Source organism: Erithacus rubecula (assembly GCF_903797595.1).
Source record: "Erithacus rubecula genome assembly, chromosome: 11".
Classification (NCBI taxonomy): domain Eukaryota; kingdom Metazoa; phylum Chordata; class Aves; order Passeriformes; family Muscicapidae; genus Erithacus; species Erithacus rubecula.
The window spans coordinates 4,453,829-4,480,080 of record NC_136663.1 but is presented as its reverse complement, the minus strand read 5'-3'; the positions used below and the strand labels follow the sequence as shown (position 1 = coordinate 4,480,080).

Sequence of the window (26,252 nt, the reverse complement as noted above, 5' to 3'; positions counted from 1 at the left end):
GGGTACGGGGTTCAGGTGTGGTACAGGGTGTCAGCAGTGGGTACGGGGTGTCACCAGTGGGTACAGGGGGTCAGCAGTGTGTACGGGGTGTCACCAGTGGATACAGGGTGTCAGCAGTGGGCACAGGGGGTCACCAGTGGGTACGGGGTGCCAGCAGTGGGTACAGGGTATCAGCAATGGATTCGGGGTGTCAGCAGTGGGTACGGGGTGCCAGGAGGCAGCGCTGCAGATGAGGATGCCTTTGTTGGCCGAACGCGCGATGGAGGCGCTCCGTGACCCCGCGCCTCGCGTGTCCGCACAGCCCGTTCCCCCGGGAGCCCCCGCCCGGCGCGGGCAGCCTCAGGCGCGGCGATGCTCCGCGGCGGCTCGGCGGGGCGGGGCGGCGCCGGGCGGGCTGCGGGCTCGGCTCGGGCCGGGCACACGGCCGGCTGCCCGGGAGGAAGCGCCGGGACTTCCTCCGGGGGAGGCCGGCCCGGGGGCGGTGCGCGCCCCGCGGGGAGCGCGGCGAGGCGGCCGCACACGGCGCGGAGGAGGCGATGCGGGCCGCCTGGGTGCTGCTGCCGGCGCTGGCCGCCCTGTCCGCGTACTATGTGTACCTGCCGCTGCCCGGCGCCGTGTCCGACCCCTGGAAGCTGATGCTGCTGGATGCCACCTTCCGGGCGGTGCAGCAGACGGTAAGGCGGCCCCGGCACCGCGGCTCTGGGGGGCGGGCGGACGGTGCCCGCGCCGCTGCCGGGGGCGGTCGGGAGCGCGGTCATGGTGCCGGCCCGGGGTATCCCCGCACGGCGCTCCCGGCCCGGCCCCACCGGGCTGCCCTGTGCCTGCAGCCGAGCGGGGAGTGCCCGTCACCCCGGCTCGGTGACATCGCTGTGCTGGGGACGGTTCCGCAGCACCGCGCGGCCCCGCGTGCAGGAGGAGAAGCGGACTCGTGTCTCTGTAAGGCGCTGGCTCCGCGGCGGCAGCGGAGCGGGACAGCCCCGGGTGTCGCCCTGTCCGTCCATCTGTCCGTCCGTCCGTCCGTCCGGCGAGCGCCGCTCGGCACCGGCCGCTGCCGGCGCAGCCTGACCGCATGGGGCTCGGTCTGGTGCGCGGCTTGCCGGCTCGTGGTCAGGAAAAAACAGTTAGTGGGTTTTAATCTGATCCATTACGTATGCCTTAGGGAAAGAAGATATAGGAAGCTCTTTTAAATATTAAACTTCATTGGGAGTCTTATTACTAAAGAAAACTCTGTGAATGCTTGCTTTTTGTCACAAAGCGGTTGTCACGTAATCATTTCTCCCTTATTTTCTGCCAATGTTTTTAGGCTGACATGAAACAGAACAGGGATGGCAAAATTTCTGACAATGGCTTTAGCTGTGAGGTTTGTTTTCTTCTAATGTTATCTGATCTTTCACAAGGACTGATCAGTCATGGACAGGACTGATGTAAAGCACTATGTGTGTGAAAACTGAAAGTTGTTTTGTTTTTGATTTCAGCTTACTGAATTGTTTTGAAATCTGCAAAAGCTTGTATTTGGAGCAGGTGATGATGCCTTCAAAAAGGGCTTAAAGAGGACAGAGGGCTCATGAATGGACTAGGTGGGAATGTATCTGCTACATTCTTAATGCAGTAACATTAAGTGGATAGTGGGGAGCATGAGGTCAATGGACCATGTAGTGTCCAAACTTGTATATTCTGCCTGAATAGCTTCTCTGATTGTCACCTTTGGAGACAGAGGCTGGGACTAAATTGATCACTCATCTAATCCCCTGGGACATCTTATGGTCCAGTTGTATGGCTGAATCAAAGCATGGCTCTAGGATGAAATTATAAAACTTGTTTGCTGTACAGATAAAACCTGGTCACTTGTATATGCTCTTGTACAATAGAAAAATTATGCAATACAATAGCTTAAATTCTGCAGTAAAATCTATAGCTTCACATTCACTTGCTCCATGTTTTTAACTCAAGTGACTGAACTGCAAGTGCTCAGCTTGCCCAAATTCATTGGTAAGCAGGGACAGAGGAGCCATGGTGCCTGCAAAACACAGTGTCATGGTTTGTCCAGGAATCTGAAACCTGAATCAAGGCCAGAACCTCTGGCTGAAAGAGACTTAACTTTAGAAGATGGTAGGACTGTGACTATATATATTTATATTGCTGCTGCCTCAGCTACACATTCAGTTTATGTGATGTGTTGGGCGTAGATGCATTCTGGTGCTTCTAGCTTGGAGGCTGAGGATTATCTCTTTTGAGATATTCTAGAGGTCATAATCCCAGAAGGAGCTGGCAGGAATAAAGCCTGGTGAGTGCCAGCTGGAGCAGGCTGGCAGCACGGCTGAGGTGCCCACATCTGCCCCACTCTCTGGGGCAAGGAAGACTTTATTAGGAGAAAGTGGTCATTTCTTAATTGTTTACATCTCTGACCTTAGAAATAAAATCTTCAATAGTGAGAAAAACTACAAAGCAAGTAACAGTTCCTTAACATCACTTTCAAACCAAAGGCACAAATGAGTTTTGCACAGAAGCATGAAGGAGGTGAGTTGTTAGAGGTGCCCCAGTCACACAGCAGGTGAGCCTTGGGGCATTGGTTTCTGGAGAGAAAGAGAAGGTGCTTTCCAAGTGTTCAGAAATCTCTCTAACAAACACTGAGGCAGCACAGTCAGGAATAAATGACTGTCATTAGGAAGGAACTCTGGTGTACTCAGGGTAGGATTGTAAAAGTTAAGCTTGTGTGTTTACTTTTTTAGGCAGCTGTTGTGTGTGCTTATGTATAATAAAGTGTACGTCCTTTGCTAGAGCTCAGCTTCCTCTTTCTTTGTCTATCAGCTGTTTCAAGGCCAAATGGTTTAACATTTCTCTCAGTGTGACTGTTGAACTTTTACCCACTTCTGAATGTATTTCAGCTTGCTATTTATTACTTTGCTTTATAGGTCTGACAGCTGACAGAAACACCTTTCTAATTTTAAAATCTCTGAAATGTACTTTTTCCCCACAAACTTCATATGCTTCAAATAAATTAATTGTCATTTGCTTATTTTGAAATGGATTTGTCAAGACTCTGATGATTAAGTGTGACCATTTCTTGTTAGGGATAATATGTTTGTTTGCTCACTGCATTAATAATCACTGTGAATAAAACACAATAGCCTGTCACTGGCTTCCAGTGTCCTAATGATAAGGTTTTTACATTTGCACATAGAGTTTTGTCCCAGTCAGCTATAAATTTCTTTACAAGCTTGGGACTGAGTCAGTGTCCTGGCTCAGGGTGAGACTCCAACAAACGTTTGAGTATAATCAGGTGATTTTAAAAGTGCGCAATGCTTATGGGGCGGTTTCTTTAAGTGGATTTCAAAATGTACTGCAGAAGGGAACTGATACTGCTAACCTAGTCTTAAACTGGGGGGAACAGAGGTAGGAAGAACTGGAATGCTTATCTGAGGCCACAAAAATTCAGTGGAGGTGCTGAAAACTCAGATGGCTTTTCAGAGCCCTGTTCCTGTGCCCTCTCTAATGCCCTGTGCTGCTCTGGGAAGAAAACAGAGAAACTGAGACTTTAATGATATTAATGAATTGATGTGAAAATGCTTACCTAAGAGAAGGAAATTTGCCATCACTTGTCTAAAAATGGGGCATGGTAACATTTTTACATAAAACTGTGATATAACTCAATTTGAGATTAGAAATTTTAAAATTTTATACATACATATATATATATACAGGTACATCAGAACTCAGCTTCGCTGAAATTTGGGAGGCCACATAAAGTTAATTACGGGACTGAGCCATAGATTTAACCACGGTCATTTTTTTCAGTTGGTGTCTGTTTCAAAGTGTCTGGAGCAACATTTTGTAATTCTGCTGTAACAGCAGTATTGATAAAAGACATTTTTCACTTCTTCCTCTAACCACTCTCCCTTAGAGGAGGAAAGAGCAGCACATGTTTATTCAAGTCCTTTGAAATAAGTTATTTCTGAACACCACTGTCAAGATACTTGCTATTCTGGTGCATGGCAAGGAAAGAAGATTTTTTTGGAACTGGGACAGCTGTTAGCAAAGGTTTGGAAGTATAAACGAGTTGGCATAGAGGCCATCAGATAGATGTATATGGAAGGAGGCAGGCAGCTGTACAGGGCAGAAAACTTCTCATCAGCCAAGTGTTTCCTTTGTGCTTCTTCTCCACTCACTTTTGGAATAAAATCAGCCGTGGGATATCAACATTCAGGAGTAAAGAAAACAGTGATAGTTCTTTCTAATATTTTATTTTCTCACATATTTCTTATATTTCAGAGTGTGTGACTTCTGGGCAGATGTAAGTCATAGTTGTAGGCAGTGAAGTTAGTTGTTGATGGCTTTGGATGCAAGAACAATCTTAGACCTGATTTACAGTACAACAGGTTTTTAGTTATGGCAGGTAGGTCTCACAGCACTGGCACCTGAGCAGAAACTGAACCCACTGTAAGTCCTTTTTTCAGGAACAGATAATTTATGTTGCTATAAAAGCAGATCATCATGGTTGAATACTTACATTAAAACATAATCTAGATTTTGCTTCTAGTTAATAAACTGAAAACTGAAAAATTCCTGGTTTCTTTTTAGTTCTAAAGGAAATTCATAAACTAAGAGCACTTGTCTTTGAAAACTGTCTTTTTCTAATAGTAATAAAAAGACATGTTATTTACTGGGCAACAAGACATTGCATTGAGAAATCTTTTTGTAAAATCACCCTTAAACAGGGTAAATTGCCCAAAATGCACACAAAACAGTATGTTCTACACACAGCTAAATGTGGAAATCATCCTGTTTATTTATCACTAATCTGTTACTGACTGCACACATTGTCTTGGCATTTTGGCCTCTAACCTTCATGGAAGTATCCTTTTCCAAGCAATGCCAGGACTGACTATAGTGTCTGTGTCTTTTAAGGTAGGAAATTGGGTTTTGTTCAGCCTTGCAGTTCAGCATCATTACTCGGTCGAGTCATGAGTGAGATTTGGCTGGGTCCCAAGTAGTGCTGGATGCAAAAAGAGCCTCAGCTGTTTGCCCAGTTCCTGTTCCTCCCCAAGGCCTGAAAGGTCAGTGCAGGACCTTGGCTGTGCCTGTTTGGGGGGCACTGGAGGGAGCAGCTGGTGGCTCTGGGGGTGTTGCCTTTGTGCGCTGCAAGCGCGACCTGTCGCAATAATTCCGTGGCTAAAGGGCAGAGCCAGGCTTAGCCAAGGAGATTATCTGAGGACAGAGTCCCCATGTGCTCAGTAGTGTTAGAGGTTACTGGATATTAGCAACAAAAACTTTTGGGTTACTTTTTTGCAATCCTGAACACATGACAAGTATGGAATTCAAGTCCCTGGGGGATGTGAGTTTCTTCATTAAATTATCAGCTGGGGAGCCAATAGAAGAATCTATATAGTTTAGGGACAAGTATTGGTGGTTAAAGGTGAAGTAGTGGTGCCTCACTGTTGCAGTACTTTGTTCATTCTGCCCTGATGCCTTTCTTCATCTACTGAAAAATTTCTCCTACATCAATTAAATCTTTCAGTATCTGGCACCCCATTTCAAAGAATTTACCAGAGGAAGGTGTCAGTCTTGAACATTTCAGTACCTAGGGAGTGCCTGCATAGTCCTTACCTTAAAATCTCAGGCATGGGAATGACCTGGTGAAAGAGAAGGAGACTTTGCAGCTGTGACCCAGAGCGAGCAATGTGCTGTGCCTGTGACAGGCATGGCAGTTCTGGGCCAGTTGCCCACAGGCTTTTCATCTTTATCTCCTCCTTCTTTCCTGTAGTCTCTTCACTTCCCCCTTTTCCGTATGCTTTCTCTTCTTTTCTGCTAGGTTTTAGTATTACAGCTCCCTTTTCACCAGAGAACATCTCTTCTCTCTTCTCTTCTCTTCTCTTCTCTTCTCTTCTCTTCTCTTCTCTTCTCTTCTCTTCTCTTCTCTTCTCTTCTCTTCTCTTCTCTTCTCTTCTCTTCCTTCTCTTCTCTTCTCTTCTCTTCTCTTCTCTTCTCTTCTCTTCTCTTCTCTTCTCTTCTCTTCTCTTCTCTTCTCTTCTCTTCTCTTCTCTTCTCTTCTCTTCCCCTCTCCCTCTCCTCTCCTCTCCTCTCCTCTCCTCTCCTCTCCTCTCCTCTCCTCTCCTCTCCTCTCCTCTCCTCTCCTCTCCTCTCCTCTCCTCTCCTCTCCTCTCCTCTCCTCTCCTATCCTCTCCTCTCCTCTCCTCTCCTCTCCTCTCCTCTCCTCTCCTCTCCTCTCTTCTCCTCTCCTCTCCTCTCCTCTCCTCTCCTCTCCTCTCCTCTCCTCTCCTCTCCTCTCCTCTCCTCTCCTCTCCTCTCCTCTCCTCTCCTCTCCTCTCCTCTCTTCTCTATTCCTATTCCTATTCCTATTCCTATTCCTATTCCTATTCCTATTCCTATTCCTATTCCTCACACACCTACAAACATAATCCCCAAATATTTTTAAGTGTTATATTTGATAACCTTCAGCAACCCTACAGGTTGTAACTGGAAGGGTGGTAAAAAATCCCAGCTACTAGCAAAGATCAAATCCATTATTGCTCACATGAGATGAGCAGTTCCAGTTTTATACTGGATTTAAGGCAATCCAGCTGCTGCCACAAGGCATCCACTCTCCTGCCTTGGGGTCGCAGTAAGGTGATGACATGAAATTTAGTTTCTCTGCCTCTGCTGGGTTTGTATTGAGCTGGTGCAGCAAGATCATGCTCTGAGGCCTCCAGTGGCACCACAAGAAAGGTGCCAGGGAAAAACAGGCATCAGGATGGACAGGGCTGTTCTTTGAGTGGCAAAGCACTCCTAGAGGAGAGTTGGCCAAGTACATCTTCTGCCAGGAGTATTAGTACAGACTGCTAAGATATGATAGATATTTATATATATATATATTTAGAGAGAGGAAAAGAAGAAATTTATTTGTGAGAACTTTGGACAAGACCGGCTCTTTGCCAGCAAAAAGTGCAATCCTGATGCCTTGCAAATAACAAGTCAATAGGTTGATCAGGCAGATTGACTAACAAGGAATCTGTCTGATAAATGCTTGGCAAAAAACCTGCCCACGTCTGATAAACAATTAGGACTGTTGCATTTGTGCCCTGATGTAGAAAGCATCTCTTCCTAGTTTATGGATTCTTGGAAAGAGTGGCCTATTCTAGGAGAAATAGGCATGAAAGAGAACGGGCTGCAGATTGCCAGGGTGCTCTGTGGTTTGAAGAACAGGGCAAAACACTTTGTGGTAAACATCACTAACTAGCCTTGGAAAGAAAACATCCCTGATTTCAGGGAACATGTGGTAATGTTGTCTACAAAGAATGCAAACTAAACTGGGAGAAAACAAAAACGAGATGTCTATTGCAGCACAGTCAGGCTAAATAAAATCTACAAGAACATTTCCTTTAGAAGTATTTCTGAAACTGCTTCCCAGTGGTTATCTCCCTTGGGAAATTCCATAGGGCACAGAGAGGATCAGACCTTTATGTGGTTACATTAGTGGCAGCCCACCAATTTGTGTGCCAAATTATTAATAGATGTATTGCTCTTCAGAGTTCAAACTAGTCCTGGGGTTTCCTGTGGGAATTTTAAGTAATGGTGGGAGAAAAACACAGGCTGAAACTCAGAGATCCTTGTGAAATCAGCATTTCTTCCTGCTGGGTGGATATTTTGTGTTTCTTCTCCCAGAGGAAAAAAATTGTAGTATGAAGAAATTATATCCCACCCAAAAAGCAGCAAACATTTTGAAATTTGAATTCCTACCAAGCCATCTCAGCAGGGTGATGTTACTACAAGTTAAAGCAAGAAAAGAAAAGAGCTTTTTTTATTCTTGTTTTGGAAGTGGATTCCTCTCCCAGGTCACATAACAGCCCATGTATTTGGTGTAAATTTTGGGGTTTTTTTAAAGTATCAAACTTGTCTCTTTTTTTTCTACAGCAGTCTGCAGTAGGAGCTCTGCAGGGCCTTTTCTGTACACCACCTGGATGAAAGCAAATATTTCAATTTTTTTTTTAAATTCAAACTCATTAGAACAGAGAAAAAAATACATGTAAGAGATTGTGGCTGTAAGAACTCCTTTGGAAGAAAGGATGCTGAGTGCTTCAAAGCTTGCTTTTATTCTGGAGTGGGGTGTGTGCAGATTTTGTACAGATTAAACTGGCAACTGTCTGTTCTTCTGCAGGTGAATGTGGTTAGACCAGTGCCTTGGTGACCCTGCTGCCTTTGTGGCAGCATCTTGAATTCCTTGTAGCTGGTTGAACTGCACTAGTGGGACTGACAGAATTCACTCTGCAAAGTGGGCATGTCTAGAAAAGCCCTATACAACAGGACACCTCTTGTTCTGAGTATTTGGTGCCTGGACAGAAAATAAAAGGTCCCAGCTGACAGTTTTCTAATACAGATATATGTTAAGTACATCTGTTAATTTTACCTCCCAGCTCCTTTGCCTAGACTGAGAATTTTGTAAAAAAAGCTTTTCTGGTTATCCAGTTTCTGAGCTTAAAGGTGAAAGAACTCCACTACTTTTTCTTTTAAAAGGTCAGTTTGGACACTGTGGTCCTTTGGCTGCCCTTTTGTCAGTCCTGGTGCACCATCCAGGGCATGGGAACAGGTATGCACTACAAATAGTCAGCAGGTCATGTGTGGGGAGCAGGTCGTGACCATTTCAAGGAGGAGTGCCCTGAATCCCAGCAGTGTTTGCTAAGAGAAACAGGTTTCTAATCGAGTCAGGGCAAAATGTTAAAAATAAATACGGAAATAAAAGTCCTGGATAGCTAAAGGGGGTAAAATCTGTCTCCCGCCACAAGGAGACAGAAGGATGAGATGATTCTTCAGTTTCATAGTGTTTTAATCCCATAAAAAAGTAACACACTTGAGTCTCTGGGGTTGGAAGAAAGTGTCACTAACTTACTGTTGTTCTTGACTAGTGTTTCAGATCCTTCCCAATTCAGTAGGTAAACACAGGACAAGCCAAAAAACACCATTGTATTCCTTTAAGATTATTCATGCTTCCAGATTTCTTTGCAGTCCTTGGGAACTTTTCTTAATTTGGAAGTAGAAAGACTTGGGCTTTGCAGTGGAACAAGAGAAATAAGCTGCATTTTTGATACTTTTCCACCAAAAAACATCGCCTGTGTAGTATTGCCCTCTGCTGGCACCACTCTGAGGAGCTTCATAGGTCCCCTAATGGAACATGAGGTTTGTCCCCTTCCAAGGCATCTTTCAGAAGATCTTCTGCTTATTTATGATTGTGATACACAAAGTGCTCATGGTTTAATTTTATTTTTCCATAGGAGATCTTTTATGGGCAGCGTTTTGTTTTAATACAGCTTTAAAAATACTAGAGGTTCTTGATAAATTCCAGTGAATATTGTAAGAATAATGTAGGACCTGCCCTTTGAAGGCAGTTATTACTCATCAGTATGGTCACATATGATACGCTCTGAAGTAACAGAAATTTCTTTTCTTCTTCTTTTCCCCACTCTAGTGTCACCTGATTCACTATCTGAGACTCAGCCATCACTTGATAGTTCTGAATTATTTGATTTGCACCTTTGACAAGCTGAAGTCTGTCTCCTCTGAAGGCATTAAGATCACGGATGCAGTTTTTGATGGCGTGGAAGTGAGAGTGTTTGAACCTCCTGCGAAGGGAGATGAAAGCCTCAAGCGCAGCGTTGTTTACATCCATGGAGGGGGCTGGGCCTTGGCTAGTGCAAGTAGGTGTCTGCCAGTAATTAAATAGGATTCCAGTCTGCTTTTCTCCTAGCAGAAAAAGCCAAAAGCTCCTTTTCCTGCCAGGAATGGCAGTTTTGCTGAGATGTACCTGAATTCCACAGCGATCGTCTCCGCTCTGGTGGATCAAGTCTAATGAGAGAGAGAGAAAAAAATACCATGAGCACACAGCAGAAGTGCATATCTTATCTGCATGTGAGCTGTAAAAGGACCTAAAGGTTAATTTTGTTACATTCTGAGAGGAAAATTAGCTTTTTGATTAAATTTTTGTGATGCCTGTGTGGGCTGCTTGGGCCAGTCCCCCACTTTCTGAGGTAATGTGCAAAAGTCAGTCCTTGGTGATCATGTTCCAGTGGCTACATATAAGGACATTACATGGGTTTGCCTCATTTTCAGAGAATAATTAGCAGAAAGCTGAGCTGATCTACACTACATGCAAAGCCTTGCTAATGTTTGGTTCTTAAATAACACCTACCTGGGAATAGTCACTGCTGAGCACAGACAGGAGTGTGAGGGAAACAGGTAGAGGTTGGTTCCTCTTAGGTTAAGGTTGCTGCTTAGGGACAACCACCACCATTAGTATTATTACCTTGAAATTAATGCTGTTTGCTCCATTAACTTGAAAACCACAAACAGGCTCAAAGGGAATGAGGTACAGCTATAGGCAGTGATAAGGTAACCACTGATTCCTTCCACATTGGGCAGGAGGAAAACAACCTTGGGAGAGAAAGGGCTTGTGGTTCCTGTGGCTGCTGTGAGATCCAGATCTGGGAAGAGCCTTCTCTCTTTTCCTTCCACCTTGTTCCCATGACATCCTGAAGTCCACACAGCCCTGCTGCATTCTGCAGCTTCCTCTACAGAAAAAGAGCATCAGTGAATTTTTACAAAATGATACAAAACATGGACTATATTGATTGTATTTGGACTCTGGATTTACAAGTCACTTAGACCATGATTTGAGTGAGATTTAAGTTCCTAAATAACTTCAAAATGTGGCCTTCACATACCTTTGGAAATTCCAGTTTCTTTGACCTGTAGCAGTTAAATATTTTACTCCTCTTCCTACAGGAATTGTGCTTTGAGATGGGTTTTCTTAGACCTGCCTGAAGGATATTTGTTAACCTCCTGCCTGCATCAGTTGTTCTGTAATAGTTTGCATATGACTTTTGTGCAAAAGTTTATATTAAATTGCTGGACTTTGTCAGGATAATTATAGCTTGGCTTTGCCAGATGTGTCCCTGAGTCCAAGATGCAGAAGATAATGACACAATTGCTACACCTAAATAATAACTTTTAAGACTGGATACTTTAGAAAACTTTTAGTATCCTAGTATATTTTTATAGTACTGAGAACTAACAATTGAGTAACTGGAAAGGAACAAAATTAAAGATAATCAGTCCTCTTATAAATAGGATAGCTGTGATTAATCCTCCCTTAAATGAGTAGTTCAGCTGACATTAATAGGGCAACTCATTTGATTTAAAGCAATGCATGCTATAGTAAAATGAAGCAGAGGCAGTGACTCATACAGCAGTAACTCTCTCTGGATGTTAAAGTCCCCAAACCACTGGGTACCTTAGATTTTGGCCAACTGAGAAAATTGTGATAGGTGCATGAAATGATGTGTCTGAAGTCACCAAGAAACAGAGGAGGAAGGAGGCATTAGACTGCAGGATTCTGAAGGCATGAATTACCCTCCTTCTGCTGTAGTATGGATTTGGTACTTGATCAGTTGCAGGCTGATATGGATCTGTGTGATGGCTCTATGTTTTCTGAGAAGGCTTAGGAAGAGCTTTGAGTATTGACTCACATGTACCTAACACCATGTCCTTCCCTTCCAGGAACAAGCCTTTACAACAATCTCTGTAGGATCATGGCTGAATCTCTGAATGCTGTTGTTGTCTCTGTTGAGTGAGTAATCTAAAACTGATCAAGTAGTTTTAAGGTATTAGAAATATGTAACACAGTTTTTTTACTTCTTCTTTGCTAGTGGCTTCTCCATAAGACTTTAACTTGGACAGTAATTTTCTATACCAGTCTGATACCTTTATCCTTTTAAAATTACAACAAATTGGGATGGTATCAGAAGTTCATTTGAGTTTAATTATTTTAGAATACACTGTGGGGTCTGGCAGTTTCCTGCTGCTCTTGCAATCTCCCACTGTTCCAGTCCTCTTTTAAGCTTTGTGCTTCCCTTAAGAGCAGAAGACTGCCAGACAACAGAGAAGCAGGGCTGCTTTTTTAACATGTTGAATAATTCCAAGGCAAACAAACCTCTTGATTAGCTAAATACATTACCTAGACGACTCCAGCTTGATTGGTACTGTTCCCATCTTTATTGTCAACTTCAGTGTTTTCTTTTGCAAACCAAACCACTTGATAAAATTACTCAATTTTCCCACCTGCAGTTCATTACATACCAAGCTTTGGGATCTAATTGTAACTTAATTATATGGAGTTTTGTTACTCATTTAATGCTTATTATAGTATACTTTGAAGGGTTGGGGGGTTGGTTTATTTTTTTTCTTTTTACTGTTTTGTTTTTTTATTATTAGAAACAAGGAAAATGTAAAAAGCAGCTGTTGGTTGTTCCAGACAAGCAGCAATTGCAATATTGAAAAGTTCCTTATTATTTATTTTCTAATTTATGCTGATATCACTGTGCCTATTGCTCTGAGTTACTATTACCTCTTCTCCTTAATCATTATGTCCTTCAATCAAGGTGTTCAATTAGTCAAGTCTAATTAGATGCATCGTTGGTCTAATTGCACATCTCACTTTCACAATCTCTGCACAGTTTGCTGTTAGGCAGTTTTGCAAGGAGCTCCCAAAGGACACCCTTAGATTCCTGTATATACAAGATACATATTGCTTTCTGACAGCAGGTCACAGCTGGAGTTTGAAAGTTTTAATCTTATGTTTAAAATTTTTTTCTGCATCTGAAACTTCTTTAGCTTACACTCTAAAGATGTTTTGTCAGAGAACTGAATTTTGGTTCACTAGGCTCTTCTAAGAAAGTGTAAAATCTGTAGTTTGAAAAGCCGAAAACTTTGCTTTATACCATAAGGTCCAGTAACAACTCCTGGATGTCAGATTATTCAGTAAATGCAAACAGATTTCTCCTGCACTGTTACCTGGAGGCTGAGAAAGCCTCATGTCTGGGATTCAGCTGCTGGCTCTTCTGGCAGACTGTTTGCTCTCTCTGTGCCTCCATCCCCCACCTGCCCAATGGGTGCATTTCTGCTCCTCTCTCTGATAAAGGAAAGGAATTATTGCATCTGTTGCATAGGAGAAAATTGGCATTACTTAATTTTTTATTGTTCATTTCATGGCACAGAGGGATTAGCAAGGTTTATTCAGTAAATAAATCAGTAAAAGTTTGGGAAGCAGAAGTGCTTAGGTGTTTGGCTGAGCCAAACAGGAGCATATTGGGTGTGTATGATTTACTCACCCTTGTACTTGTTAAGGTGGGAATTTGGATCAAAACCAGGCACAGTGTAATGACTCCCTTTCCAAGGGTGTTTTAACTATTGATTTTTATAATGCATGATGAAATCCTCCATTGGGAAATCCTAGGAAAGTGCTGCACAGTTTTATACTATCTTGGTATTATTCATGTCCAGTAGGTTCATTTTAATTTTTCCAAATGAGAGCATTAATTATAAGATTAATTCTTACATAGGTATTACACACCTCCTACTTTTTCTGTACAATTTATCCTAATGAAATACTTATTTCCAGTAAGGGTTGTCTGATATCACCTGTCAATCCTAAAGGAGGGGTACAATAACATCAATACAATACAGCAGAGGGAAGAATTGTTTTTCATTTTCCTTTGCAGATACAGGCTGGTGCCTGAGGTGTGCTTCCCTGAGCAGTACAACGATGCTCTTCGTGCAACAAAGCATTTCCTGCAGCCTGATGTCTTAGCTGAGTATTCAGTGGACCCCAGTCGAATTGCAATCTCTGGGGACAGTGCAGGAGGGAATTTGGCAGCTGCTGTGTGCCAGCAGGTAACACCCACTCGCTGTTCTGTATTGCACTACAGCAGTCCAGCCCAGAGAGGCTGGCAGGTTCTTTGTGCTGCACCATCACAAGGTGGTGTGCCACCCTTAAAAACAGAATGGCAAAAATCCAGAATCTGCTAATTTTTCTTGTGTAAAGTGACTCAGTCACTATATGAATCAAATAAGTTGTGATGTGTTGTTACAGTCACAAGTTGCTATGGACCAGAGTTTAAGAGCAGGTAGCTAAATGCATTTTTTAATCTATTTTGCTGGTGAACTTCTTATTTTTCCAAGGAGGCATAATTTCTTAATATGGTTGCCTATTTTTAGATAATTGTCTGGAAATGTGCTTTTATTTCTTTCAAATAGAAATGAAGGACAAAATATACAGTAAATGGAGCTTAATTCTTCTGTTAAAATTTCCTCCTGTAGCATTTTGCAATTTTAAGGAAATTTCTTTTGTGTATCTGCAGTTTAAATGTAATCTGAATTTGATCTAGTAAAGAGTTTAAAGGAAACCCGAGGCAAGTACTATTTTTCACAGTTGAATGAAATATTATTATTACTAACTTATTCCTATTTCCATAACCATTAGTGATAAGAAAGCAGATACCATGTCTAGGCAACTAATTAGCATGACAACCTTGCAATATTGAATTAGGGTGGAAAAATTAATAAGAGACAATTACAACAAAAGCTTCAATACTGAGGACTGATAAACATGATAGTACCATGCTTTGGGAAGAGCATTCATAATTTGATTTCCTGATGCATAATTCTTTTTAAACAAGATGAGACACGATAGGACACTGGGTATCTTGTGTAGAAGATGAAACAAAGAGGTTGCTGACTCTTCCAGTAAGGCAGTCAGGGGGCACCAAATGTGTAATTGATAGACTCAAATCAAATGCAGGTTGAGTCAGATACAGAGAGGTGCTTCTGCACCAGGTGATTCTTTGCTAGAAGAAATTGTGGATGGTAGTAATCTGCATTGGCTGAAAAAAACCTAATTATAACAATTCATGGAGGAAAAATCCATGAAAAGCTCTTAATAGCAAGAATAGCTCTTTTGATTCAGGAAATCTTCCTGTTGTTCAACTGGGCACTGTGTTAGAGAAATGCCACTTTTTGCATTTTTTATTTCTTACTCCCTTCAATAAACTTAGGTCACAGATTTCTGTTGGGAACGGGATGCTGGGTCTGTCTGAACAGCCACCTCACGAGAGCAGAAAATGATCAGGCTGCTGATCCTTCAGACAAAGCAGCCACATTACCTGTGATGTTGAGAAGGATAAGGAGTTGACAGGAGGGTCTCATAGATATGTATGTATAACAGAAAGGTCTTTGAATGTAGAATCTGAAGAAGGTGTAGGAATGATAGCAAGTTTTGATGTAGAAGAAAAGAATTGCTGGGCGAGTTTTATGGGGTCACTAAGAAGGCAAAGAGCAAGTGAGTTGGAAGGGGCTTTTATGACTTAGAGCAAAAGATAAATCCACCTCAGACAAAAGATGTTTTTACCAAGCAAAAAGATTTTCACAGACAAACAAAAATACCATGTTGCAAGTGGAGAAAAGATCTCAGAATTTTCCACTGCAAGAAAACTGAAAAACAACTTCTAGCTTAAACTGTAACATACTAACTTTTGGTGATTGGAAAATCATAACATGAATATGGTAATGTTAGTAGTTATGATAGGCTATAGGTGATAGTAAAGGTATTGATTGGTTGTCAAGTTTTAACATGCTCTGTAATGAAAAGTATATAATGCATTGTAACCAGAACTAGAGGAAGCTTTCAGACAACCCACAGCTGTGGCTGACAGGCTGTGGGCCAGGCTCCTGTCACCCACAGCCCGTGAATTGCTGCATCATTTGGACACAAACAGCATTTCAAAGAGCCCACCTGGAGTTCTGCATCCCTCATTTTAGCCTCTTACACTGTACAAGAGAAGAATTCACTCTAAAACTGCCACATGAACGTTCCACATCGATAACCTTCCTTCTGTCCCGTGTTTCCCTGCGCAGCTCAGCAAAGAGGAGGATTTGCCCGTCAGGCCCAAACTGCAGGCCTTGATCTACCCCGTGCTGCAGGCCTTGGACTTCAACACGCCCTCGTACCAGCAGAACATGAACATGCCCGTGCTGCCCCGCTCCGTCATGGTCAACTACTGGATCGACTACCTCAGCGGCGACTACGAGCTGGCGCGCGAGCTGCTGGTCAACAACCACACGGCGCTCGACGTGGGGCCGGCGCTGCCCTTGCGCGCGCGCCTCGACTGGCCGGCGCTGCTGCCGCCCTCCTTCCAGAAGAGCTACCGGCCGGTGCTGCAGGCCCGGGGCAGCGCGGCCATCGTGGAGCGGCTGCCGGCGCTGCTGGACGCGCGGGCGGCGCCGCTGCTGGCGGACGACGCCACGCTGGCGCGGCAGCCGCGCACCTACGTGCTGACCTGCGAGAACGACGTGCTGCGCGACGACGGCGCCATGTACGCCGCGCGCCTGGAGCGCGCCGGGGTGCCCGTCACCCTCGACCACTTCCACGACTGCTTCCACGGCTGCATGATCTTCACCGTGTGGCCCACGGATTTCTCGGCCGGCGTGCGGACCAGGAGCAGCTACATCAAGTGGTTGGATGAGAATCTCTGAAGGGGGAGGATGCGCGGTGGGCGTGCGGCAGAAGAGCGAGCGAGCGTGAAGTGCACTTTTCTGAATTCTGACTTCAGTGTTTGGCTGCAGCTGCTGGGGGTACAGACCACTGACTGCAGCCTTTTCTAGCTCCATTGGCCTTGCCCAGTAAAGCATTTTGAGAAGTTCTTTTTGTTTTTTTCAAATCAATCTTTTTTTCCACTTTTTCCCAGGTGTTTGTTGCCAAACATTAACGTGTGTTGAGCAGGGAGATCAGGATTCCTGCAGGATTCTTACCTGGCTGCAACTCTTCAAGCTTTGACTCTTAATTAGGTACAAAGGCCCTGCCTTTCAAGTGATGTGAGATAAATCCTAACATATTCATCTACTTCTGAATACATAAAAAACATGAGCTAGTTTACAGCAGTGTTGAGCATCTGATGTCACAGTGAGAACACTCACCTTGGACAGCAGGGCCATGCATTTGAATGACAAGCATGGATTTAGGTGTTGGCTTTTTGCCATAGACAAACTGCTCATTTAAATTTTTCTAAAATATTTTTCACAAAAGCTCTTCTAGACAGTTAAAATGGTGCTAGATGAGTCTCTTAGCCAAACCTATAATTCAGCTTTGAAATTTGGTCTTTACTGCCTTTTAATAAATACATTTTTAGAAGGCACAGGACTAAATATATTTTCAATAAAAAGTATGATAGCATACACACAAATAGGTAAGATAAAATACTATGTGTAGAAGCAGAATCCAAGTTTCCTGGGTGAGTTTCCTTCAAAGCTGACTACAAATTTGGCTAAAGAATGTGACTTACCTGTGTTTAAAGCCTCAGTTGTACAACCTCCTTACAGAAAATACTGACCTTACTACAAATAGTCTGCTGTGTGGTTTGCACTAATGTTTGTAATTAATAGTAGAAGTTTTTGTTCATTGACTTTTATTTTGTGTTTGTAGTTTTTATTTTATTTCCTGCTTCATGAAAGGAGGACAGCAAGCAAAGAGAAGTGGGCTCCAATCTATACAGAAGATGTAATTCTGAGCTTTGCAGCTGAGCTTTGTCTGTCTTGTAGCCTGCTTTAGGTAAGGTGATCTCACTACTGAGCAGCAAATCTGTGCAGTTTGAGCCAGTCTAAAGTTCAGACAGGCAGGACAGGGCAGTGAAGCCACTTTGTGACTGACTGTTTTCCAGGCTGCTCACATCTTGCAGAAATGAAGGTGGTGTCAAAAGTAGGCACACAGGAGAGAGTGGGAGATCAAATTCCTCTTCAGCTTTACCACAGACTTCCTGTGGGTCCCCAGCAGAACAACATCATCTCCTTACACCCCACTTCTGCAAGGGAGGGAATGATTGCCCACCTCACAAAGGAGCTGTGAAGCTGAGCTCTCAGGGAACATGGCTGCAGGCACTCAGCAGCTCCCATGGCTTTTGACTTTCCATCCTTCTCCCAGAGCTGCCTCAGAGCAGCCTGTCCCACATCAGGGATGCTGCTGGGCTCGGGTCCTGCTGAGCTGTTTGCTCCCCTCTGTCCTGGTTCCTGTCAGGAACCCTAAGGTGAGGCTTCCTGGGTCCTGGAGATCATGACAAAGGCAATTTCATTAAAGCATTCCCTACAGCAGGATTCTGAAAAGTTGTTTAAAAAACCCCACCAGGTACTGGTAGATCAAACTGCCTTCATTTCAAATATATACAGAGCAGCCCCCTTTCACTGGGATTTAAATTAAATAGGAGAATGGCTTTGCTGAATCACTGCTTCATGGAAACACCAGGTTGTTAACGTGGTTGTGTGTATTAAGAAAAACCATTAATGAGACAAGGCCTGGATGTCAGCTCAGTCATGCAGGCCAAAACTCATTCCCAGCATAGTTCACACAGAGATCACAAGACAAAGTTTTTGAACAGTGGCCCAGATTCTCCTTCCATTTAGCATTTACAAAGACTTGCTGGAATTAGAGCAACCAAGTGACAATCTGAATTAGAATAAATTTTGATCCAGAAATCCAATTAACACTGCAGAGGAATTCAGACTTTTTATCTGGATTTAAACCCCTTCTTCCTTTTCCCCATAAACACAGCTTCATAGATTGTATGCTCTAAACAGACAGCAACCAAAGTTGTGTCTATTCAAGTTACTAATCTGCCCCAGAGTCCTTTCCCTTTATATGGAGACTGCTACATTTACCTGACTTTAAACTATGAGTAAAATAGTAAAAAAAAAATCACTTTACCTAGTTATAACAGCAGGTTTCTTCCTGAATTTCCCACTTAAAGAGTAAACCCATGTCAGAAAAGATAAAATTTATATCTACTCACTGTCATTAGCATAATATGTAGATATACTGTGATTATATGTCATAGTATAACTGTAGTACTGGAAGAAAATTGTTAATATTTCTATAAATCTTATAATAATTAAGTTTACCTGAGAGTTTTCTGCAAAGCTTTAGCTCAGCATTTGTTTATAGCTAAGTTATAAATATGTTACGAACCTAAAACATAATTGCTGCTGTTTTTAACTGAAAGGGAGAGCTGGAATATATATATATATGTGTATATATATATTCATGGAGTTGGTTGTAAATTTCCTTCATGCACTGAAGCACATTAAAGTCTTGGCACAAGGAATGGTGATAAGTTCCTAAGTGGAGTGAGTGTGTTTACGAAGCCGCCAGCAGCCTGCTGCGAGATCCCAGCGCCACGAGGGTGTGATGTGCAGTGTTAACTACTTCTGTCAGAGCATCTGGACTGCTTTCACCTTGCAGCCACCTGGCTCAATGCCTGAGAGCTGCAGAGATACCTGAGGGATCCTACAACATGGGGAAAAAGAGGTCTGAGTTGCACTAAAAGCCCTTTAGTGCACAGCCTCATGAGACACTGATCAAATTCAGTATAAACCTTGAAGGGAGTGTTAGTCCCACCCCAGCTCTCCTCCTGCTGTGCTTTGTCCTCATTTGCACACAGTCCCCGTGCCCCAAACTGGAAGTTTAGGGTTGTTTCCAGCTGTGTTGCTGCAAGCTCCCAGGAGCTGACTCAGGGTTACAGAAAGCAGATGCCTGATAGCGAGGGATTCAAATTAATCCATTTCACAACACCTGGATTTGTTCCTGTGTTTTCCTGCATCTCCAGGTGTTTCCTCAGGCACATCTTGCACCTTCATCCCTTGGTTATTTCACAAAGCAGTTTAGGGCACTTGGCACGTTGTAGGATCAGAGCAAGTGTTTGTAGCAGTATTTCACCTGTGCATGGTAGAGTCTTTCTGGAGGAGATGTTCTGTAAGTTTCTTTTCTTACCATGATTTTGGCTAGATACCTTTTGTAGGTAGCTTTTCTTCCCCTTCTACAATGAGATTTTACCCCTCTATTGCAAAAATATCTTGTTCCTGATAGCTATCAAAGAATTCAGATGACAAAAAAAAAAAAAAAAAAGAACAAAAAAGAAAAATCAATTTGCATAACAAAACCTATAGTCATTCTTATCTTGCTTTTGTAGACCTAATAACTATATTAATGAGTCCCCAGTATTTTGGCTAATATTTGCAGGAATAGATGGAGATTTTATCTCCCTAGCAGAGGATCTCTTAAAGGATGGGTGTTCAACATTTCTGGAAGCCCAGATCTCTTTCAAGAGGTTTCATGATGCATAAAAATCACAAATAAGTTGAATTTCCTGACCTTCCTCTAAGTAATTCCAGAACTGCATTCTCAGTCAAAGCAGAAAGGCCATTGTGAGTTTTAAGCCCTATAAGCTAAATATAAATAATTCATCTTTAAAACACTATTTTGTAGTATTTGGGCCTTGATATTTTTTAATCTCTTACCAAACTTTACTAGAAACTTTTTAAAATAAAAATAATGGAAGCAGGTAAACTTGAGTTAAACCTTTTAAGCTGCTATGATCTGTAACAATGATATTGTTTAAAAAAATAAATCTAAAATCAGCTGGTTTAGTGTTCTCATATTTATGATGTTCAAAAGCCCAACATGCAACATACTTGATGTGAATGCATTCAATACTTTATGTATGACTGGTTTTTGCTTTTTGCCCCAGAGCAGGGGAAAGATGTGTAAGATCTCATTACCAAGTGTACTCTGAGATGTGCTATCAAAATGAAGAACAAATAAATAAAGTGAAATATACTTGTGACTTAATTGTATTTTTCCCAGGACCACTGGTTTTGTATTTCTGAGCATTTCCAATCTGATTTTTGATTGTTTTCAAGGCAGGAGACTGCTGTGTGTCCATGGGCTGTGAGGGTCACCTCCTGGTACTTCATTTCTGCCCAGTGGTCAGTGGTGACCACATCTGCTGGTGCTGAAGAGTGGACAGACCTGCACTGGTGCTGTTGTTCTTCCTTAAAATAAACAGAAGAACTCACATTCTCCATTCTGATGTAGAAACATTTTTATGTGTCTGTAGGTTATGTGTATGTTTGAAATTTGGTTTAGCCAGCAGAAGTCCAGGTTCCTTTTTCATTCCTATTATTTATTTGCCCTCCATTCACTTTTTTTTTCTGACCTGTAACCCATTTTCTGCCCCTGCTGTCTCACTTATTGATCAAAAAGAAACACTGCAATGGCTTCTTTAAAGCTGTTTTTACAGAAACAATATTTTAAATAACTTTTTCTGATTTTATAAAATGTAGAAAACACTAAATACTTCCATTACAATAATTACTCATTTTTAAAGCACAATATCAAACCCCAACACCTCCCATCATAAGACAGTCTAGGGGTATAGGAGAGGCAAAACTTGTTAAAGGAGAGAATAAATTTGATAGCAAGAGACCTAAATCAGCAGTAATAATTGGTACTTTAGGAAAGCCCTTCTCCCACAAACACAAGTGCCAGTGTCAGGACAGTGCAGTACACTCAGGGCCACTGAGAGGTGGGATTCAGGGTGTGGTGAAGGAATAAAGGAAATTACTTTTAACCTAGCAATTACTGTTAACCTAGTAATTTCACAGCAATCCCATTCCAGTCTGAGATTTTTAGTAAAAAGGCAATCATTTGCAATATAGCCAGCAGAGGGAGTGTTTAAAGCAAATTCTGCTGCAGCAATTTCTAAAACCACACTTTCAAACAGGAAGTGTGACTGTGGGAATTGCAGCAATACTTGGGGCAGCCCAGCTGTGAATTCATGCACAGACAAGGCAGGAAAGTCACACCAATGGGGAATTACTCAGAGTTCTTGGGGAAAAAAAACCCCAAAAAACCCCAAACAAGCACCTCATAACCATTCCATCCCAGGGATACCCATCCCTGGAAGTGTCCAAAGCCAGGCTTTGAGAAACCTGATCCAGTGGAAGGTGTCCTGCCCATGGCAGACGGTGGAACGAGAGGAGCTTTGTGGTCCCTTCCAACCCAAACATTCTGTGGTTCCTCAGCATGAACCACTCAGCCTTGGCAGGCTGTGAGGGTGTTTTCCAGGTGACCTGGCCCTTGGTTCAGACCCTGGGCCCAGCTGGGGTGTGTGCAGTGACCCAGGTTTGCTGCAGCTGCAGAGCCAGAAGGGTGATGGAGTGCACCCAGGGGAAATGTGCTTCTCTGTGCCCAGGGCATGGGGCAAGCTCATGGAGAGCTGTGTTTTCAGGGCTGTCTCCATTGCCTGCACATACATCTGTGTCAGTGAGGGCTGCATAGAGGCATAAGCAGCATCTCCAAAAACCTGCAGAGAGCTGTGAGTGCTCCTGGAAATGGTGTGGGGTAATACCTGAAGAACTGGGGCTATTTCTGCCCTTGTGCTGTGGCATCTTCACTCTTTTAATGGTGCATAAGGCAACTCATGATAAGAAAAGGACAATTTTTAGCCCTTGTACCCCCTGCTCCTGGTGCTGGAAGGAGATGACCTTTCCAAGAACTCACTGGCAAAGCAGCCCTGATGCTCAGCTCTGTGGAGCCAGGGTTCCCTGGCACAGCCAGCAGCTGGGGTTTGAGTTATTTTGGCTGTCAGATGAGTTACCTTTGGTGCTTCTCACACCCAGCCACGTGCACAGCAGCCTTTGCATCCTCCCACAAGTGTGCTGTGGGTTCTGGAGCACTCCAAAGCCACAACTTAGCCCAGCAGCACTGCACATTTACTGTGACTGCATCTATTCATAAGGGTTTTTTCCCTCCCCAAAAAATCCTATGCTGAGGAGCATGCAGAGGCAGGAGTCAGATGTGCCTCCTCACCTCCCTGTGCTGCTGGAGAGGTTCAGCATGAAGGGTCAGGATCTGCACCCAGCACTGGGGCTTCAAAACCCCCTGCAAAAAAAATCCCCACAACTCCCAATTTCCTTTTGCATTCCTGTTTTTCATCACCAGCTCCTCTGCACAAGTGCAGCAGAACTTCCCAGCCTTTCCAAAGACCATACCACTGCAAATCCTGGTTTTGGTGGTCTGTGTGGACAGCCAAGGGAGGGAAGATGCCACTTGTTATTTCACAGCCACAGCAATGCCCCAGAGGCACGAACCAACTGCTTAGTTCAGGTCCTGTGTGATCTGCTGAAATACCAGGGGATTAATCAGAGATCAGACATTGTACATTTGTATTTCATGTTCAATCCCAGAGTGGTGGTCTTTGGACACAAATTTACCTGGATGTTGGCCAATTCCACAGTAAAACTATGAAAAATCAAAGACAGGGGTACAAATGTGAGAAAGGCCTATGGAACTACATTTCTCACATAAGTGACATGGTGAAGCTTGAGCCAATGTATATCTTTAAGCACACTCTCAGAAACTAGTTGCTATAAATTATACCTGTGCATATGTATATATACACACACATATAAATTGCCATAGTACAAACCTAGGACCACTTCATCAAGGATTATAGGCTGGCTCTAGATTTATAATGGTCCTTTTAGCCAGTCTAAAATGATTATATTGGCATGAATTTGGGCTCAAGGCTTTTATTGTCATGTCATTATCTTGGCCTTTGGGCTGGTGATCTTCTCACCTGAATTTCCAGGGGAGTTTCTGAGTTTAAGCAAGATCTAAACAAGTCTGTTGAGCTGTCACCTTGAGGCAGATTCATACATTGACTTCATCAGCCACTCATGCAATCTCTTTGGGTCTTCACTCCAAAATGCAAATCCCAATTCTAACATACTCTTTAGTGTTACTTTGAAATGCAACTTCAGCTTGACTAGCATTTATTTTTATCACATCACCTGTCCTGTGCCTGCCCAGACCAGTATCTCCTGAGCTGTAAAAAGCCATTTGCTGTTTGCATGTTAATGCAGCAGAGCCAACACAGCTGGGTGCTGCTCTTGCTCCTAAAACTTCCCCACAAGGCTTGTTTGCTAAGCTGCAGTCAGTTAAGGGCAGCAGGGTTAACTCTGCACCTCTTTGTGCCAGCTGACAGCACTCACCACACTGTTCCTGCAAACATCCCAGCAACTCCCCTTGACCCAGACTCAGTTCCCAAAGCTGGAGCTGGGAGCAGAACCAACTATCTTTCCACTTCCAAATCAATCAGGGCACAGGAATCATTAAAAGCTAATCTGTGCCAGCACCCATAATGAAATTCTGAAGTCATTTGTTTTCCAGATGAATAACAAGTTAAGGCAGGTGATTTTCCTGTTAATACTTCATCCTTTCCCCAAGGGCTGTCTCAAGAACCAGGGGATCTTCACTGGGTGGAAAGAAAGGCATGGAGTTTGGGGAGAGTTTAAAAAGCAACCAAGCCAGCAAGGGCTGAAGATGAGCCCTTGGGTTAAACTTTTGTGGGTTAAACCTTTGTGTCTGCACCAGGCTGGGAGCAGGAGCTGTGCCATGGGCAGAGGCAGCCCCAGCAGGGCAGGGATGGCTGTTTGCTCCAGGATGGCAGGGGAATTCCACCCCTTCTGTCACTGCTTCCCTAAGACCTGGACACCAGCCAGCTCTCCAAAAACTGGGAGGCAAAACAATGGAGGTGTTTCCTTGTTCAGGCTTGCAGGAAGAGATTTGAATTTAGTCGACAAGAGAGGGTTTGACAGCCTGGGAGCTCCTTTGGTGCTCTACAAGAGAGCAGCCTGAGGCTGGGATTCACCATCCCAGGGCTCAGCACACATTCCATAGGATTTCTATCTCCTGTGCAAGGCATTGCAGAATGCACCAGTTCACCACAGTGTCAGCAGTGTTTATTCAGGCAAGGATTTTAGGACACAAACACACCCGCAGCCAGTGGGCTGGCACTTGCTCCAACTGAGCAGGTTTGCTCTTTTCATCCTTGACAATGCTCCTACAACATCCAGCTGCTTGGAGAGCTGAAAACACTACACTGCTCACAGCTGAGGAGACTTTAGCTGTGTATTAAGGAAGAAATCAGATGACTGGCATATTGTCATTTTAGGACCTTAACAACACTCTGCTGAACCCAGCAGAGAGACTGACATTGTCCTGAGGAGCTCTGGGGCCACTGCTGACAGAGAGGAATCCCAAGAGCCCAGCAGAGGAGCTGCTGCCCCAGCCAGAGGGGTCTGTGGGCATCTCAAGCTGTGTCAGTGAGGTTTGAATAGAGATACACCTAACTCAGATTAGAAAAGCTTTGCCCACATTATTTGTAGCTGCTTCATGTAATGTGCTGGTGAAGGAACCTCTGACACCAGAGCAGTGACTGGCACAAACAAACAGGGTGCACGTGGGAATTTATCTTGCCTTTCTAAGCAGGCTAACTGCAACACACACAGGTAAGGTCAAAACTTTTAGAGCTGGTGCTTTCCACAGTATCAATAAAATACTCAGCCAAGGAGAGGAAAAACACTGCTGCTTATCTGCTCCACCCCTCCACTCAGCTTGTTTCCTTTTCCCTGAAATGTTTGAAAATAAATGAGCCAGTGTGGTTTCAGGAGAGTGCTTCAAATATTAAACAATCTGCTGCTCATAGCTAATAAGGAAGGAGGCTGGCCAAAAAGCCCTGCCTGTTTACTGACTCAGCCCTGCCCTCCTGGAGCCAGGAGGTAACAGCACTGCACAGAAATCTTGAGAAATGTTGGGAAATGTTGGGAATTGTGCAAATCAGGACAGTTCTGCCCTTTAGCAAGACCTTGTTGGAGATATCCAGACCTCACCAGCCAAAACCAAACCACTTACAATTGAGGAAAAGACTACTTTAACATGGTTTGAAGTGTCCCATGAATCTGAAGTTTTGTTTACCCTGGGTGTAAATAGTTTCATTTCTGTTTTCTCTCTGGTCTACCTTGAGCAGTAATCATGAAATGAAACAAGTCCAGCAGGGCAAGGTTACCTGGTTTATACACTCTTTTACAGCCTTTATCAGGACTAACAAGAAATGATAAAATGCTGAAAATAGCACACAGCCAGAGGTATCTTGATCCTGGTGCTACCATTCTTCAAAAAAACCAAATAAACCTGTTCTTCCACTAAATGCCTGTAATTTCAGGGTTTTTTTATAGCTGGTATTTAATGTCTCAGGTATTTAGCATGTTTTCATGCAGCACAGTATGCAGGGCTGGAAATGCAGACCCTGGGTAAAGAAAATGTCACCTTTCTCCAGCCTGGTCTGTTTTTAACTTTTCAGAGGTGCCAGCCTGTCTGTGTTCCATCACCTGACTGGAGATGCAGACATGTCACCACTCAGCTGGACTTGTCCAGATTTGCCTTTCTCACCCTTTTATTTCTCCTGCCCTTGTTTCTTTAGACATTTGTTTTCTTTGGAAATACTTTTTTGGTAGTCACAGGTAGAGAGGAGGTTCAAACTGAGCATGACAGGGATTTCTGTGAGGTCTTTGCAATAAAGTCTTCCTGCAATGGTGCGTTTCTACTAGAGGTTAAGAGATATATATTTAAAGTGTTTTGTGAACTATTTATATCACTGATAATACATTCTCACCATAAAGAAGGCCGTAAGTGAATTGAGAGGCACAAGTATAAGGCATTCATTGGATTCTCAATTTCACTGATAGAGCAAATAACCTGTATTTGC

At 43.4% G+C, this 26,252-nt stretch overlaps 2 protein-coding genes across 2 annotated transcripts in view; one reads left to right on the top strand and one right to left on the bottom strand.

Moving 5' to 3' along the window:
• FNDC3B (fibronectin type III domain containing 3B) overlaps positions 1 to 26,252 on the bottom strand; it is a 297,560-nt gene that overhangs the window by 47,341 nt on the left and 223,967 nt on the right. The gene's annotated exons all lie outside the window — the stretch shown is intronic.
• Positions 379 to 20,479, top strand: NCEH1 (neutral cholesterol ester hydrolase 1). The gene is made up of 5 exons (XM_079315497.1): positions 379 to 674; positions 9,458 to 9,686; positions 11,545 to 11,614; positions 13,545 to 13,716; positions 15,736 to 20,479. Exons 1-5 carry the CDS (start codon positions 537 to 539, stop codon positions 16,351 to 16,353), a joined length of 1,227 nt encoding a protein of 408 aa, XP_079171623.1. The 5' UTR covers positions 379 to 536; the 3' UTR covers positions 16,354 to 20,479.